The sequence below is a fragment of the Pygoscelis adeliae genome, unplaced genomic scaffold, assembly GCF_000699105.1.
Source record: "Pygoscelis adeliae isolate BGI_AS28 unplaced genomic scaffold, ASM69910v1 Scaffold155, whole genome shotgun sequence".
Taxonomy (NCBI): Eukaryota; Metazoa; Chordata; class Aves; order Sphenisciformes; family Spheniscidae; genus Pygoscelis; species Pygoscelis adeliae.
Window position 1 is genome coordinate 6,466,908 of NW_008824932.1, and position 18,339 is coordinate 6,485,246.

The 18,339-nt window shown below is 35.7% G+C and overlaps 1 protein-coding gene across 1 annotated transcript in view; it reads right to left on the reverse strand.

Moving 5' to 3' along the window:
- The window catches only part of ATR (ATR serine/threonine kinase), a 42,503-nt gene that overhangs the window by 11,875 nt on the left and 12,289 nt on the right, over positions 1 to 18,339 (reverse strand). Inside the window, exons 15-33 of the mRNA XM_009325094.1 lie at positions 18,088 to 18,282; positions 17,543 to 17,728; positions 17,013 to 17,105; positions 15,414 to 15,544; positions 14,810 to 14,953; positions 13,425 to 13,518; positions 12,535 to 12,660; positions 10,924 to 11,130; positions 10,595 to 10,708; positions 9,591 to 9,706; positions 8,570 to 8,690; positions 7,508 to 7,645; positions 6,168 to 6,375; positions 5,525 to 5,703; positions 4,488 to 4,652; positions 2,855 to 2,946; positions 2,161 to 2,252; positions 1,624 to 1,801; positions 186 to 362 (exon numbers count right to left, since the gene is read on the reverse strand). Of these exons, the coding sequence (XP_009323369.1) occupies positions 186 to 362; positions 1,624 to 1,801; positions 2,161 to 2,252; positions 2,855 to 2,946; positions 4,488 to 4,652; positions 5,525 to 5,703; positions 6,168 to 6,375; positions 7,508 to 7,645; positions 8,570 to 8,690; positions 9,591 to 9,706; positions 10,595 to 10,708; positions 10,924 to 11,130; positions 12,535 to 12,660; positions 13,425 to 13,518; positions 14,810 to 14,953; positions 15,414 to 15,544; positions 17,013 to 17,105; positions 17,543 to 17,728; positions 18,088 to 18,282 (2,756 nt within the window). The remainder of the gene's footprint in view (positions 1 to 185; positions 363 to 1,623; positions 1,802 to 2,160; positions 2,253 to 2,854; positions 2,947 to 4,487; positions 4,653 to 5,524; positions 5,704 to 6,167; positions 6,376 to 7,507; positions 7,646 to 8,569; positions 8,691 to 9,590; positions 9,707 to 10,594; positions 10,709 to 10,923; positions 11,131 to 12,534; positions 12,661 to 13,424; positions 13,519 to 14,809; positions 14,954 to 15,413; positions 15,545 to 17,012; positions 17,106 to 17,542; positions 17,729 to 18,087; positions 18,283 to 18,339) is intronic.

The following is an 18,339-nucleotide window of genomic DNA, read 5'->3' on the forward strand; positions in this document are numbered from 1 at the left end:
TCCCTTATCTTTCCTATAGACACCACTTTTCCCTTCTATTTTGAAGGTACATAATATTGGAGAGGACTGCTTTTGTCTACAATATAAATTTCCACAGAGTTTTATCTTCTCTCTTCTAACACGCGTATGTAAAACCAGAATATTACCAAAAATACAACACAGACAAGAAATAGTCATGTTCTCACCTTTTACTGAGACTGAGCAAAGCCCTTCTCAGTGCTAAAATGGGTTCTTTTGCTCTGTAAGAGTTTTGGGTCATTTCAATACGAGCACACCAATTCAGGGAATCTCTACCGTGGTCACCATCTGGCTGCTGAAACATTGGTCCAATACTATGTTCCAACTCACACAGCATATGCAACCTGTGTTAGCAAAATAAAGGCAAAAAAATTGTTGAAAATTGGTTCCTGTTTGAGACATATGCAAGTTTTACACACCTTTTACCACTTTCTTTCTAAAAGCTGACCATGTAAGTAATTTCAAACAGTAGGACTTCTTTTAAAAGCAAAAATGCAGCAAAACCAAACACATAAAATCAAGGATTTGTAAACTGATTAGTTATTTTCTCACTATTCCTTTACCAAACTGCTGAACACAGAGACAATGAAGATCACTTGGAGAGGAAGTCAATCTTTACAAAGAGTATTTCTATCCATTACTTCTAGCAATAATTCTTCAAAAAGTCTGATATTTTAATCCAATACCATTTTAGAGGCAATATACTGTTACTTAAACACCTCCTTTACAACAAAGTTAGTCCATTTATTTAAAAATACCATTATTATTAGCTGTCACTGTAAAGTTGCAAAGCTGAGAGCTTGTAAAAGCTTAAGTTCTCATTGGCAGAGTCTAAGTGTAGTGGGTATATCTGACAGAGAAACAGTGACTGAAGGCCTCCGAGTAGCCCAGATCAACGGCTAAATCTAACTATTTTGAAACACTTCTTTCTCAACACTCAAACTCCATTTCCTAAATAAAATAACACTGAAAAAATTACCAACACAAAATAGAATTCAGAAGTAATTAAGAAATATATACTTCAACTGGCTAGTTTTATGCAGTATCTTTGCCATAAGGATGCATTTACAGTGCAGGGGAAGTATTAAGCCTTTTTCATTCAAAAAGGCTACTCACTTGTTAATCTATTCCAGCCAACTTCAAAAGTTGTTAGAAAAGAAAAAGTAAAACTACTGAAAGGGATGGGGTTTCAACTTTTACTACAAAGAAGGGAGTGCTTTTAGGCCACCACACAGATTAAAAACAATGCTCTTAATGGAGTTAAATTAAGTTAATGGAGTTACTGGCCTATATGCACTACTTTAAGCATGGAATTAAATTGTTGATTTTTATTACCTGATGTTTACATAAATTTGCTTGCTGATTTTGGAAGACTTACCCAACAGTTTTATTACGAGTATTTTTCATGGGGGATAAATATAAATTCCCAATTAATTGGGAAAAGGTTTCCAGCCGGGTGAGTATTTAAAAAAAAAAAAAAAAAAAAAAAGAGGTGACAGAAAATGCACAACAATACCATTTATTGCGGAAATGGAAAATTCTTGCTGCTGCATACTTGATTATGTGATTTCTGGATTTGAAGATAGTGAAATGAAAATCAGAAACCTGATAATGTGTTCGTATCCTCGCTGATAGGATCCTCTTTCAAAGCTCGCCGCTGAAAGTGGTACAATCTGTTCTGCTCGAACAACCTTGAGTGTTTCATAAAAAGCTGCTTCATTTTTCTTCTTGGCTGATAATAATAAATGTCCTAGTCTGACACTCCAAGTAGTAGACTTCACATCTGTGGGGAGGAAAAAAAAGCCTCTCAAACTCTGTTTTTTTAAGCAGCTTAATCTGAACATGCTAATTTGTCTTAACATACTACTGGAAAAATAAAGTTTTCTCGGAACTAATTAACTGAATTTTAGAAATACCGTATAATTCCACCCCACAATCCACTCCCCTAAACAAACCCAGAAGAAATTTGGCCTTACACTCGCTTGAAATTTCTACTCAAAGACTATACAGTTTACAATCAAATACATTTACAAGACTAAAAAATTACAATAGCTGCCCCTTGATTCAAGATGATTAGACTAAAACATACACTTGTTCAGAAATGCAAGGAAGTATTCATATTTTGATATCATGATAACTTACCTGAAGCCAAATAATTTTCCAGTAGATCCCATCGTGACAGCTTCCAGGCTGCTTCCACTCTGTAAGTGTTCAATTCAGAAATCCATTCAGACCTATTAAAAGAAAACAAAGGCAATAAAAGCTTGTGCTGAACTCAATATTTTTTTCCTCCCCCCACCCTCAGTATGTTAGTTCTACATTATATTAGCAAATATTCTTTATATAAAACTTCTCTTACTTGAAAAGAAGCAAGGTAAGCTTGCTTCTAATAAAATTCAGAAAAAACAAAGGATATGCATTGATAAAAAAATAATAGCTGTACAACACGATACCACAAATTCAATTTCCAAGTAGTGTATTTAACTTCTACGGCACATTTTAAAAATTACCATCTTCCAATCCATTTATCTTATTAGGCTACAGAATAGCTATGTAACAAGTAACATGCAAGTCAATGAATGAAAGATTCTATTTAACAAATTAAAGCACATATCAACACTGTACACAGTGCAGACAAGAAGTACTAACATTTCGGGTAGTCCTGAAATTAATTTATAGACCAAGCACTTAAAGTTTTCTAGCTTCACATTGCTAATTGGATATGCTTAGTAAGCCTCAAATGCTTGATAATGCGCAAAAATGGCTACTGAGACATAGATGTAACACAAAAGCTTCATATTACTCAAATAAACATTGTATTAGATGCTTATAGTACCTGTTTGCAAGCACTCCATTGACCTGAGTAATTACAGTAGATAACTGACCAAGGCCTAACATGGACTTCACTACACCATGATAATGAATAATCTAGAAATAGGGGGGGAAAAAAAAAAAAAACAATGAAAAAACCCACACACATACATTCATGAAATTCATGGCAGTCTGAAGGAGGAAATATGTCCATTTGGATGCTTTTTACAATAGGGAAAGGCATAACCAATTGCACCATAAGCTAAATGAACATTCAAAATTAAAAAAAAAAAAAAAAAAAAAAATCTATGATTACCGAAGAACTTAAATCACCATAGGCAATTTTTGCAATGCGCCTCACCACAAATGTAGCTTGATGTTAATTTATTAATACCTATCAGAACTGTGAATAAAAATTTTATTTAAAGAAATGAGCAACAACAAGAAGGAAAAAGTCACAGGAAGGAAATAACCCCAAAACCTAAAGGAATATCACTCTTCATAAAAATGTTTTCCATAACCTGGGAATGAAGTAGGGCCATGAAAACACTCTGTTTACTATACCTGCTATCAGCTGTGCTAGATAACCTCTGCTTCATAGGGAAGCGCGAGAAACCATGGGGATATCCTAGCCTGGGAAACTTTTTACCAATTTCCATCAGAAAAGTATTTCAAGTATAGAAAGGGTAATACATGTCTTCAACTTTCTTTTTGCATTTACCATCACATCTCTGGATATTCACTTTGGCATATGAAAAGCGTGATGGTTTTCCAGTACTGCTCAGTTTTACAGTACCTTATATGTTCCAAATAAAGGCAGGGAAAGGGGAATGGAATAACTGTAAATTTTCTTTAATCATTTCCCAATTGCTCTTATTATTATGAACGTTTTCCCTGGAAGTCAATAATCAAAAATAGTAAGTCAGAATTACTTTGAGTAAAACCTGTGGTAACTTGCTTTAATAGTTCTCTTGGCATGTACCAGTACTGATTGATACTTAAGCAATCCAATTCCAGGCCTTCCCAAGCAAAGGCTGAACTTTAATTGGTAAGCTGTTCTAGCAAAAACCTGGGCATAAGCATCCAACTGTTAACCCAAGCCTGCAAATTACCATATAAACCCAGTAAGAGATTTGTTTCAGTTCATAGAATCATAGAATATTTTGGGTTGGAAGGGACCTCTAAAGGTCATCTAGTCCAACCCCCCCTGCAATGAGCAGGGACATCTTCAACTAGATCAGGTTGCTCAGAGCCCCGTCCAACCTGACCTGGAAGGTTTCCAGGGATGGGGCATCCACCACCTCTCCGGGCAACCTGTGCCAGTGCTTCACCACCCTCAGCGTAAAAAGATTTCTTCCTTATATCTAGTCTATGTCTACCCTCTTTTAGTTTAAAGCCATTCCCCCTTGTCCTGTTGCAACAGGCCCTGCTAAAAAGTTTGCCGCCATCTTTTTTATATAAAAGAGTGTCACAAGACACTTCCAATAGCAATAGTTATTCAGCAACTGCCACAATAAACTCTTATGTTCCTATTTTACTTAAATATTCTGAAGAGGTATTTTTGGCTTAGTCTTGTGTTAGTTAAGATGATAAAAAAAAAAAGTTTTATATATTTTATATATATATTAAAAAAAATAAAGAATTTGACTTGTATTTACCTGATCAGGTTCCAATTGGATAGCCCTATCGTAACAGGCTGTCGCATCTCTTAACAAGCCAATACTTTCATGTTCAAGGATTTGTTCTTTGAGAGACGGTTCTGCTTTCCGAATTGCACTCACCCCAGCTACTCCATCTGGCTCATGCATAGCAGCATACAATTTCTTCATTCAAACAGAATTGGAAATGGACATTAAAAACAACTCTAAGACAACAAGAAGATATTTTATATATAACATGCTCAGAATCATGTGTCTTCTTGAAAATGGAGAACGATCTACTCTGTAGGACTTCTTGGCATTAAGCTACTTCCAAAGTTGAGCCCTACTTTCACTTAGCATACTATAATACTCATGATCTCATACTATAGAAAGAATAAGAAAGAATAACACGTCAAGTTACCTGAAACAATCTGTATAAAGGACAAAATAAATATCCTACTACATGATAAAAGTCTGTAATATGAAGCTGCAGATTACTTAAGGTGGAAAAGCAACATACTAAGTTTTTCAAATTTGAAACGTCACTGAGGAATATAAACCATAAGGACCCACAAACAGGGTCATCCCACAGGTTAAAATACTTCTTGAAAATAATTTAAATGGTTTTCAACTCCCTTAGCAGTAGCTCTTTCTCTACTTTAGAATAAGCCACTTAGCTTTCCTTCAAATGTGGTTTTTGGGGGGTTTTTTGGTTATTATAGTTGGCTGTGTTTTCTGACAAAAGGCACAGAGTTAACTAAAAGCAATAAATGCTATACTTTCCACAAAAACACATTTAACTATTTTCAGGATTTTACAATCTTTCATTATACACTAGAAAGCTGCTACTTCCTTTTCATATAAGAAGCATGCCAAGCAAGGGGAACCACTAAATATTGCTGAAAGACAGATGACTAAACACTTGTATCCAATAGCAAGAACCTGACTACACCTTCTCTTCTTCCCATCTCAAAGAAGAATTTGACAAAGGTTTATTCATCTGTCTATTTTCATTATAATATAAAACAAGCAAAACCCAAAAAGAACTTCAGAACCTGAAGAAATCCAAGGTGCTCCTGAATATTTTGTTTCTTCTCTGTGATGAATGACTCAAAGTGCATCACAGCCCTTGTGTAAGCCTTAGAGCGAAAGGAAGCCACAGCTAGTGTATCCTGAGGTATGAGGTCTAGAAAACGTGTCACATTCTGATATTCTCCATAGTCCTCACTTGATGCTATAGAAAAAAACATTTTAAAAAGTCTGTCCATTGAGGTTTCATTTATAAGAATTACCTTATGCATCAAAATTCAGTTAATTAATTTCACAATTTAGTGAGATAATCTGGTTAGTTTAAGAACATATTTTTCTCTTCTGTCAACAATAATTTATTTGAAACAATCCTGGCGAACTTTGTACATCTTGCAAGACAGCGTAGAATATGTTAAACCGACCGTTTAGAAAACTACCAAGGAATTAACATTTCATTTTTTTATTTTGAATCTGTATTTCTTACAATAGGCATTCAAAACAATGGATTAGGGGTGGAAGGGTGGAATTCACAATATGATAGGAAGAAATCATAAAGCAGACTAACATATTAAGAATGCAATATTACTATAAATGGTCGTAACATGAAGTAGCAAACTTACTTATTTGAAGAATGTAAACGTCACTTTAAATAAAATAAGCATCACTCACTTTTTAGATCAGCTCTGTCTTTGCTAGACTTGCTAGTATTTTTCTCAGCAATAAGCATTTGAAACTTATGTCTAGCCCACTGAGTTAGATGATCAAGCATGGAGAACACCGTCTGTGTGCTCAGCTGACTTAGATCAGATGCGCTGTCTTCAAGCCTCCTAGTAGACTGGTCATCATGTTTCAGAACAGCCATAATCTCCATGTAAACCTACACAAACGTTAATGTGATAAAAGGCAGAAGTACCATACAGGCATCAAAATAGTAGGAAACAGCAATTAACACAAAAATCAAACTAAAATACCAGATATTTTAATTGTATTTTTTAATAATTTGAGGCTTATTTGCAAGCTCTGTTTGTCCCACAATCTTAAGAGGAAGAAATGGCAAACCAAGTAGCAGTTGCTGTCAGGAGATTCCGTACAGGGAGAAAGCCTTTGAAAAGCAAACCCTTGGATTCAGAATAACCATCACGATTACTGGAATTTTAGGTTTCAAAACACAATGAATGCTACTGCACTTCTGCTGCAAATACAATACGTCAAGGTTTGATAAGAGTCAAGTTATCTACTGGCTACCAGATCACAGATCTACTTTTTGCTTATATTTAAGTAAATACCATGCTGAAAGACCTGCTTCCCGTTTGTTTTAGTCAACGGAAGATGAGTTAACATACATAACAGATCCTTATTGTGGATATACTTGTTCACACAAGAAAAATCATCACACACCTCTACACACCCACAATGTTTAAACACAGACATCTTAGCTGTGCAATTTCAAATGAATAGAATGTAAGTTATATTTTTTAGTCTCTTCAACTTCTGCTAAAGCAAACCGAAGGAAAGCAGACCAGATGATTCTTTTCTCTCCTACCCCTGCTTTGCTACAAGATATCTATGAATCGTGCTCTGTGCGAATCTGGTAGCGAAACAGTTTTTCCCACTTAAATTGTAAGTGTATGCAAGTGAGAGAAAAAATTATGGGTCTGAACTCTTGCAAGTATACAAGTTCAATTTATTCCTTGTTTGTATTGCGCTCTCTTCCTCTTTGTATCACTCCAGCTCTTGGTGTTACTGCAGTCATAATTAACTGCATATTTTGTCCTAGGCCCTGCTGAAGAAATAGATGGAAATCCACAGAAAAGCACTTCAACACAAACTTGTATGAGTATATTCAAAACCCCGGCAGAAAATTTATATTATTAATACAGGAAAAGGAGTTTAACACCTATATCATTTGTTCATGTAGGTCTACAGTAATTCTGCAGAGCTGAACAGCTCTTAGGAAGAACAGCTCCTGAACATTCCTATGAGGAACACTACCTTCTTATACATCTCACCTCTTGTTGATCCTCTTGACTGCATCCCAACAAAACATAGACAAGGATGTGTGGAAGCAGATAAATTGTCACTTTATAGTCATTCTTCATCATAATACTGCAGCAATCGAAAACTTTTCTGGCAAGATCATGTCGCACCTATAGAACAATATTATTTCCAGGAAAAGCATCGTTACAAAAGTGCAAATGCCTGAACAATTAATAGGTTTCTTTTCGTTGACAAATACAAATTCTATTCCATCAAATAATTTTAAGATACTTGTCTCCTACAGAAGGTTCATCAGACTTAAACCTGCAACAGGGATGCCAGATGGCAGCTGCTATTGCATGTATCAATTGCTGATACCACAAAAAGACAGGCAAGCATTGCTTACATGTTCCACTTTTCATGTTTTCTATACCATTGTGAACTTGCATTTGCCATAGAAAAAACCTTAAGGCCAAGAGTCTACTACTGCACTCAGACTCTCTTCTGCCCTTAAAATCCTGCAAAAAGTAGGAAATTATGAAGACATTCAATTCTTCTCTGTCTGAAATAGAAAGAGGACAATGTAGCTACTGAGATATTGTGATAAATTCACTTCATAAAGTGGTTGATTTAGAAGTGAAATTTTCAGTGGGTCACTTACATGTTGGAAAGGGGAAAGGAAAGGAAGACAGGGACAAATGCTTCTTATGTGCTGGGGCTGTGGAGCTATGGGGAAATGAAAGAAATCCTTCAGAAACCGAGAAGGTAAATTTGAGGTTTTCCAGAAGCATTTCAGATACTTTTCAGAAGCATTTGTCAGTGCCTTCAGCTATACAAGAGTCTCTGGACAAGAGCAAACTTGCTAGACTTTTGGCTTTGACACTACCTGTGAAGCCTAGCCAAGAAGCAACACTGCTGGGGAAGTGAAAGTGCACGGTTACCTTGATGATGCAAAGAAGTCTTTAGGTATGTGCTTTAACGGGCCTATAGAGAATAGGCATATTCCCCCAGCCATCCCTGACTTTCAAAAACCAAAATGTAGTTCAAGAACTGTGTTGTATATACCAATATAGAGAGCAGATTTATTCTCTTACCTTTGTTATAAGATAACCTGCCCAAGTTGCCGACCATTCTGCAAAATTATCACCTAATTTGCTTAAGTAAATTGGCTTCTTCATCTTAGACCAATTTACAGCCTTTTGATAACTCTTGTACCTGTAATTTTAAAATATCCATTCAATCAAACTAACTTTTTTATTTAACATCATAATTAACAACGTGCTATTGTTTTTTATTAAGTTCCCTAACTGGAATCATATTAGGTTTCATCTTCTGAATCTTCTAAAAAAGAATTCATAAAATACTTTCAGTAGTCAACATATTTTATTCTAGAGTTTCTTAAAATGAAACAGGAAATACAAACAACCTAACATGTTACCACAATTTTTAACTATACTTCAAAGTGCTGTTCAAATCAGGTTTCTTTGAATACTACGTTTTGACAGGAAAAACCCAGAACATATATGAAAGCCAAGAAATGCCAAAAAGTTTGTTTTCTAAAAAGGTATAACTTATCACAGATCAGCACGGTGGTCTTCATGAGGAAACAGAAAGGAAACTTTGTTGATTATTCCAAATTAAGGTGCATAATAATTTGAAGTTTTCTTCACATGGTTTTTATCATTAATTCGACAAAACAAAAAGTCAAATTAAAACTCAATGAGCTCTTCCTACTTCTGTAAAGGGTAGCAGTAAAGGGGTATTAATGGATTTGAGTACAAACTCAAATGCTAGTGAGAATTTGTACAGAGGAAAGAAAACAGAAATAAAAGCTTCGAAACATCATATAAGAAAATGCTCTAAGGACAAACAGGCAGATCTGGGCAAAGTATGAGCTCAGAATTTTGCTCTTTTGATTTACAGTGAATTACATTCAAGGAAGTGCTAATTCAGCCTTACGTAGAAAGATCTTATGTGAATTTTGTATATACACATATCACTCTTCACAGAAGAGTAACGATCACAAAACCAAATTAAGTTATTGCTAGCCTCGAGGAAAAAAAAAAAAAGTTTTTAAAGCTGTTATGAAAAGAAAGTTCTTAAGTTGTCATATACCGTGTATTTAAGTGAGGTTCCAAGATCTCCTGCACGTGCTCAGGAAACCTCCTCCAAAGCCTGGAGCCTGGGCAGTCAGTGTCTGTCTCTCTACAGTCATAGATAGACAATAACTCCTGAAAAGGCATGGTTTACATGACCAAGTTAGCACTGAAAATATTTCATGACCACAGCAGTAATAAAAACTGGTATATATACAGAAGTAATGAGATAGAAGTTACAGAATGTTTAATTCAGAAATTAGAACTGCAGAACTTTGATCCAACATTGCTAATCCTCTATTACTAGGCCGTGTTGATTTCAACTAACTATTGATTCCCCAGTTGGTGTTTGGACCACCTTATCCCTATCCTGTATTCTTCACATCTGCCAATAAACCAGGACCAGAAGTTAGTCTGATTCCTCCTTGTGCATAAGCTAATGAAATTCTCTTATTCCGCTGACTACATGGGGCCCACTTATTTTCTCCTGGAGCAAAGAATTGTCCTGAAGTTTTCACAAAGATATTCAACAACAACAATAACAGGTTGGCAAACCAGCACAAAAGACTAGAGTCTGAAAATAAGGGTAGGCTCACTTTCAGTTGCTTCCTAAAAGTGCAAGCAGAAACCCTCTTAGCAATACGTACTGCTTTTCATTTCTGCTTATGGAACCTGCACCATTTCTAAGCCAGTCTCAGGATTACTCCTTGAATCACTATGTCTGGACTGTTAGTTACACCTCTGAAACATCAGATCTCCCCTAAAATATCATGAGACAAAAGCAAACAAATCTTCATTTATTTGACAACACCCCAGAATTCTAAGTGAGCACTGCGGAGTTTAAAAAATAAAAAAATCACTATCCTGAATAACCTTTTACCTTGTAATTTAAAGCTGTGCAGGATGAAGTTTCAAATACTTAAACATATGCTTCAAAATGTACATTTATACTGCATAATTCTATGTTCAGTGTGATAGGAAATAATTTGTGAACAAAAAATAGGATCTAACCATGTATCTTACCTGAATTGCATATGCTGCAGAATCCTGAGCACGAACATTATCAGCATAAGCAAGGAATGCTCTGGTCAGTTCCATTAATAACCCATAGGCAAAATTTGGATCCTCCACACCAGCCTCAATCACAAACAGAACACCAGTTTTATTAAAACAAACAGAGTAATAGCTGTATCTTTAATCTCCAAATGATCACTTTGAAGCCTGACTCTAAACAGTTTTATATGAGAAAGCAAGTATAGATTTTCAAAGGGTCTAAAGATAAGCAGTTCCCTACTCCCACGTACTTTTAAAAAACTTAACGCTAAACAAAACACTACAGCAACACTTCTTACCACAAACGTAAAATGTTTTCCTTGAGTTTCACTTGTTGAAAAATCCAGCCTGCCGGGATCTATGGCTCCCAGTTCACCTAAACATTCTCCACAAAGTAGTCGGGCTTGAGAATTTGCATCCTGGCAGCCGATTAGAAGTACGGTTACCAACTGGGAGATGACTGGCTCCACAGTTTCACTGTCTGTTACATACTTTATCAATTTTTCCTAGGAAGTTGAAAAATAAAGATGAGTTATTCTACAACCATGTTTATGGTAAACATTCTCAAAATTTTCCAACTGTAACTCACTCTTACTTTGTATTTCATTTACCCGTGACTTTAGGTTAGTGATTCAAATACTGTCATTTTGTAACTATAGCCCAATTGCCCTAAATTGCTTGTTACCCCAGGAAGCACTAAACAAATGAATAAGAATGAGGGATTTCAGCCGCAATTAATAATGCTGTCATGGCCAATATTGTATTTCATTATCATACACCTCTCAACTAACTTCATTTTCTCTCCTTGTCTTACCAAGAACCTCTATTCTTTTCTACATTAATCTTTTTAACTTATCTGTCCCTTTTCTTCATGTGTTCTGATACTTCCTCTCAATTTCTTTCATGCAGCTGTTGTCATACCTTCTGGTTTCACTGCCATTTGTATCCTTATTATTTCCCATTTGTTGGCTATTTCTTCACTCTCAGTCCCTACAAAGCCCAGGGTTTCAAGTCCTTTAATCAATGCCCATCATTTTAATTGGATTTCCTTTCTATTTCATTTTGGCCCAGCTTTTATTCCCCAGTTCCACGTTTAGTCCAAATACAGAAAAAAATTTTCTCTTAATAATGTTGCCTCAATTATTTTGCTAGACTTCTAAGCAAGACATGGCAAGATTTTGCTGACCTGAGCTGCAAGATTACTGATTGGCCAGGAATATACACAATGATTGTTTGTCCTTTTAGCTAGGATTTTTTTAAAATTTCTGACTGAAGAGTGTCCCACAGTCTTATAGCTACCAAGAGGACAGATTTATTATTATTATTTTTTTAATAGGTCACATACACCCCTCTGGGCTAATAACCACACGGATTTGTAAAGCAGCATCTTCGCAACTTGTACGTGGCTATAAAATTTATTTGAATATGATCAATGGATTCAAATTTTTGAGGGGGGAAGGCAAAGAAGGAAGAGAAAAAAAATCAAAGGTGTGAGGTGGTCACATACATCTTAATTCTTTCAGATATTACACTCACACACAAAAAATGCTGGCTTTAATGTATTGGTTTCCTGATGCAAAAGCCATACATGTTCTAACAGAGAACAAGCCCACACAATAGATTGCTGAAACGGACTTCTTAGCCACACCTTTCCTCAGAGTTGAAAAAGGTGTACCACTAGCATTGCTGAATCAGCATCACACAGATTAGGAAGATTTGAAAGTCCTCTTACAAGGAGACATGATGAAAAAGAATTCCTTCTCTCCATATCTTAAGAAACGGCTAGCTTAATAAATTGAGGAGAATAACGCAGTTCATGTGAACACCCAGTAACAGTAAGGAGTTTTAGATTGTTGATCCAGATGCTACTTCGATTTATTTTTAATTCTACTGAAGGAGGCTTCCTATACCTGATTTCTATATAACGTTTCTTTCAGGCTCGTAAGTGCATGAATACGAACATCCACGTTCTCATGCTGAATAGCTCTCATAGACAGCTGCAGTGTTGTCTGCAAGTCGGTGCTTTTGGAGGATTCCTGAACAAGACATAACATAAGAAGTTCAAGTTAAATGTAACAGGAACACAGTTAAGCAGCACCTCAAAGAACACAAGGGAGAACATGTACAAACACTACTTTTCTGCATAGATTCTCACCTATATCCCTATACCACTGTCTTCCTGCCTATTTTTTAAAATGTTTTTCTCAAAAAGGTGCTATATTTACACTTTTGCATAAATATAATGATGGTGTAAATAAAAATTATTAAATCAGAACAAAATGCTTTGCTTTGAGTACCTCATTACCTAAAATCAAATTGATTTTTACTTTTGTTACCTCATTCCCACTAAATAATTGCTACTTCCCATCTATTACCTAACTATTCTGAGGGCAAGCAAAAGAAATGAACCATAGAGTACTCCTAAAAATAGACAAACTTTGTTACCTTTAAAGAGAATACGGAAGAGGGATCAAATTAAAAGTAGCTTCTCTTGCAACACATTCATTGCCATAGCTAATACTGCCGACTTTTAATCTTATAATCTCTTTAGTCTCAAAAAGATGAAAAGTCAGTGTTCAGAAGATGCTAAAGAAATAAGCATGTTAAATGTGAGCGTATTTCACTCCTAAATAAGAATCAGAACCTGCTTCAAAGTATTCCTGCGATACACAAATTCTGTTTTGTTGTGGAGGCAGGTAAATACTATTTCCGCTTAACAATAAACTTTATGTGTTTTCCTCACTTGTCATGAGTTCATTTGATGCATTTAAAATAAACAAATAAATAAATGAAGCAGTACCTTTCTGTATTCCTGCAGGACAACTTGAATTTCTTTTAGTTCTGGAAGGTCAGGCAGAAAATATATTTCATGTAAAAAGTCTCGTACTGCATCCCTAATAGTTACAAAAAAAAAAAAAAAAATTGCAAAAAACATCGCAAGCATTAGCTGGATCTGAAAAATCTTAAAAAAACCATCAAAAGAAAGCAGTGAAATGTAATGACAAGAAGAACAAAGGCTTGAAAAGCAGGAAAAAGTAAATTCCATGAATTTTTCATTTAATTAAAGTATTTGTATTAAACAATTTGTTTCTTTTATTACTCAGCTAAGCCACAGGTATTTCTCCCCTGTACTCTAAATTACTTTCTCTTTTTAAAGACAGTTCTTTCCAAAGCTTTCAAAGTTGCCATTCACCTCTACCAGGTTTGGCTCTCCTTATTTTGGACACTGGCCAAAGGGTGAGAATAATCCCATTTGATGTGAATCCAGTTCCAGTTTTCGTCATAGAATCATAGAATCATAGAATCATTAAGGTTGGAAAAGACCTCTAAGTCATAAGAGAAGAAAACACACAACCAAAATAAGAATTCTGTGTTCCTAACATGAAGGATTCTCTTTCAATTTTGCTACTATGGGCTTCTACAAGAGCCTTATTATTCCTATTGTCACCTTTTATTTTGAATACTCCTGGTATGATACAGTGCAAGAAAAGTGAAAAGCCAACAAACGTAATCAAGATATAAACTATCACCATTCCTAAAAAAAAAAAATAAATCATAATTTTAAGCTACAAAACATAAGACGAAAAAGAATTAAGACTCAACATTGTTTTCAAAAAGTTTAAGTCACAAAAATTTGTGTCTTTTGTATTAGACTTTGATTTTATTTTCAGTTGGTGTGACTACTTGTGAAAAGGATGTATGAAAACTTACTCAATATTAAATTCTGTGCCCTTCATAATTATAACTCTAATTATTGAAAGAAACAAAGAACTCATTTCTTCCCTATTTCCAACTCTGTACACTTCTCTCCAGCTTAGAGCAAATGTTAGCAATCATTGTTATTCTGTTTGCATGCCCTGCAGCGGTAAGTCATTTTCCATACCAGTACAAAAAAATGCAGAAATCTGAAAACCTGGCAGGGGGAAGTGTCTGAATGGGCTGTAACTTTGCCATAGTGTCATACACTTTTATAAGGAGAACATAAAAACACCTTTTCAGATGAGGCTATCACTTGTCAAATTTCAAAATCTCATTGCAATTTAGAGAAGTGGGACTTTTACAGAACATACTATTTTGCAGAAAAACAAGTTTTCTCATCTCACTGCTGGACAACTTTAATTTAGTGTTATCCCCATTCCTATTACAGGATTTAACCCATATAACTGAAAATATTTTGTACGGTACCTGTTCTCAACTATGAGAAAGTAAAATACTGCTGTAGTTTCCTTTGGTTGGATATGTATTAGGGGCAATAACGCTACTATCACATGACTAAGCAAGGAACCAAGGTATGAAATGTCCAGACTTCGAACAAAACAATCCCAGGCTCTAAACAAGAAAAGACAACAAAACAATAGTAATCAATGATTCTTCTCTGCATAAAGACATTTTAGGTGAGTCATGAGAAGCATTTTAAGTTATTTCAGCTCTGTGGTTTAGATTATTGTCTAGAACAAAACTTCGTCATAGTGTCATATACTTTTATAAGGACAAGATAAAAAAGTCATTTTCCATACCAGTACAAAAAAATGCAGAAATCTGAAAACCTGGCAGGGGGAAGTGTCTGAATGGGCTGTAACTTTGCCATAGTGTCATACACTTTTATAAGGAGAACATAAAAACACCTTTTCAGATGAGGCTATCACTTGTCAAATTTCAAAATCTCATTGCAATTTAGAGAAGTGGGACTTTTATAGAACATACTATTTTGCAGAAAAACAAAACAGAACAGTGTATTCGAGGACAGAAATGGCAGGTACATCACTGTTTGGGTACACTATCACTTCACCTGCAACACAGTTCTGGAAAGTCATCCTTGTATCTTAGAGCTGTTCTCAGTGTAGTCATCATCTTCACTCTTACTGAACTGATGTGTTTGGGACCCATGAGCTTCATTAGAGACATAAGACTGTTTAAAGCCTAGACATAGAGAAAAGTCATTGTAGTGTATTAGATACTCAGTAGAACATATACAAGCCATATTTGCTAATAAAACCAGGCTACCCTGGCTTAAGAAGTCATACCCTATAAGGCATCAAATTCAGTTTGATTCAATAAAGAATTTGAGGGTTAGAGGAAAAGAGAATGAAAGGGGATCTGTAATGAGAGGATTGTAACAAAAAAGTTGTTATTCAGGCTGTTGACAGATTGATGAGGGAAGAACTGTGGACACCAAAGGAGTTCATGGTTATAGAAGTCTGTTATAAGACACGATTGACTATACGTCCAAATTTTTAGAAGCTGAAAAGAGCAGGTTTTGAAAATAGAGAAAACAAGCAAACTTGCATTTAAAAAAAGCAACAACAAAAACCACATCAACAACAGAATCGACATACAATTTTTGGCAGAAGTGATGGGTAAGCTTCAGGGAACAGGTAATAGCTCAGTTGCCAATGGGACTGATGAAAGACAGAAGAGAAATACTGAGATGCAGAAAAAGCAGGAGATATTTCAGTCACAGTAACACGGGACCAAAGGTAGTACAATGTCCAGCATGACAGATCAGTAGCACAGGAAGAAACCTGAGCTTGAGGAAAGGTCACGGAAAGGGAAACTCATCAAGAACAAAAAACAGAACAACAAAAGATAGAAACAATAGCAGGTGCAGCAGAACAAAAGCTATACAAATTAAGAAATTTAGAAAGCGTGAAGACATGGGGCTATGAAAATGAGAGCGTCTCGACGTGAATATCTGAGAAGCAAAAAGCTTGAAAGAACACCAGAGAAAATGCAGTCCATCGATGTAAAGGTTATATAAATTCCAGCACTGAAAAATTCCCTACAGAAGCCATCTGCACTACCTCTGTGAGGCGGCTAAAAGCCCTGTCTTGTGTGTAGCAGCACTGCCTCAGCAGAGCAGAATTTTCAGACTTTGTCTCAAGGTGCGAGCTCTAATTTTTTTAAATGCTCTCTACTGTAAAGCTGAAAGGAGCTGTTCTGTGAGAAACAAAACCAATAAAGCCCAGTTTCTCTTGGATTTGCATCTTATTTTCTTTAGCTTTGCCTTTTGGTACCCTTATAACCCTGTTCCCTGCAGTAACTCCAGTTTTCTCCCATATTCCCTCATCCTCCATTTTGTTTCTTTCACACATATAAAACATACACTTGGATTCCTCCTCTATAATTACTGGTTGAATGACTTGTTACATATACCATGTCTGACTGAAATATGTACATTAGCTGACCATTAAAGAAACAAAACAAAACTAACTTTTGAGCTTACACAGAAGTCCTAACCACAGTGAGACCATCAGTTTTCAAGAATCATGTGGGAACCTTAGTATCTTTGAGACTTCAATGACAGTTGCACAATCACATAAGTAAGCCTGGAATATTAAAATAGCCCTTGCTTATCTTTGTTTTGATAGTCAACATTAAGTTTACGCACCATTTTTTTATCCTCAATGCCGACACTGGAACTCAGTAACTGCATGTTAAAAAAAGCCAAGATACCAAGCAATTTAGGTTGCAGATAATCAGCCTGGGGGGGAGGAAGAAAAAAGAAGCAGCAAGTAATCTTGCTATTAATACATTCCTAAGCTTAAGAAATTAAAAAGCAAGTATGAAATGCTAATTCAGAAAGACAAATGAGAAGAATCCCAAATACATACACTGCTCCTTAAGAAATATCAGTGTTAATGAAAGACATCCCTATTAGGCTGTAGGGTTTTTTGTTTTGGTAAGATTTTAGGGTTTGTGGGGGGGAGTTGGTTTGTTTGTTTGGGGTTTTGTTTTGTTTTTTATGCATACTTGGTATGTATCTCCCTATTACAGGAACACTTAATATGAGATGCCAGCCTTTCCTCCACTTTTTGCCTCAAATAAGTTATGTTCAGAGAACGTCAAATTGTCTTCACTCTCAAACTGGACAAAAAAATTGTTGAACAAAACTGAACATGAATATTTTGGCATTCTTACCATTTGTTCAGGTGATGTTATTTCTCTAGGTCCCTGATAGGGATCATCATGAGATGCAAATGAAGCCAATATTGACAAACCATTGAAGACTTGTTGATAGTGTTCTCCTATACGCAGCAATAACTCATTATGCAGTCCCTGGTAGTCCTGTCTCAGCAAGCTGCCCAGTTCTATCTCAGTCTCATTCTATAATCAAATAGCAAACAGAAACCAAGTCTTCATTTCATCACAATGAAACTAGCACACTGAGAGACAGGACGGCATTGGACTGTGGTTGATTTACCATAGTGATCAAAGAAAAAGCTTCCAATTGGCTCAATGTTAGACAAACCAAGTTTTTAGAGTTTTTAAGTTTGCAAAATATCTTATAACAGTTCCTCAGAGCCAACGGAACAGATTATAAATACCAACAAGAACAAAACTTCTGCATATACAACTTCCCCGCCTATGCTTTGCAAGACCTTAACTTAAATAAAGCAGAAAGCTCACTGTTCATCAGTTGTTGCTCCTAATCTACATGTATAATAGAGCAAATGCCAATTTACCTTGAGATAATGAAGTGCCCGCTCAAGCTCATCCTTGGAGCAGGAACAGACCAAATGAGAGAAGATGTATTTGAAGTTATTGATTAAAATCTCTCTTCGGTTTACATTCAACTGTTTTGCTATGGTTCGAATAAGTGTGGAGGCTGCAGGACTAGCCTTGGCTGCAAGGTCAGGAAGCAAAACTTGTAGGGTCCGCTGGTAAATTAAGAAAAACACTTAATGGAAGAAACAAACAAACAAAAAAACCCCTCC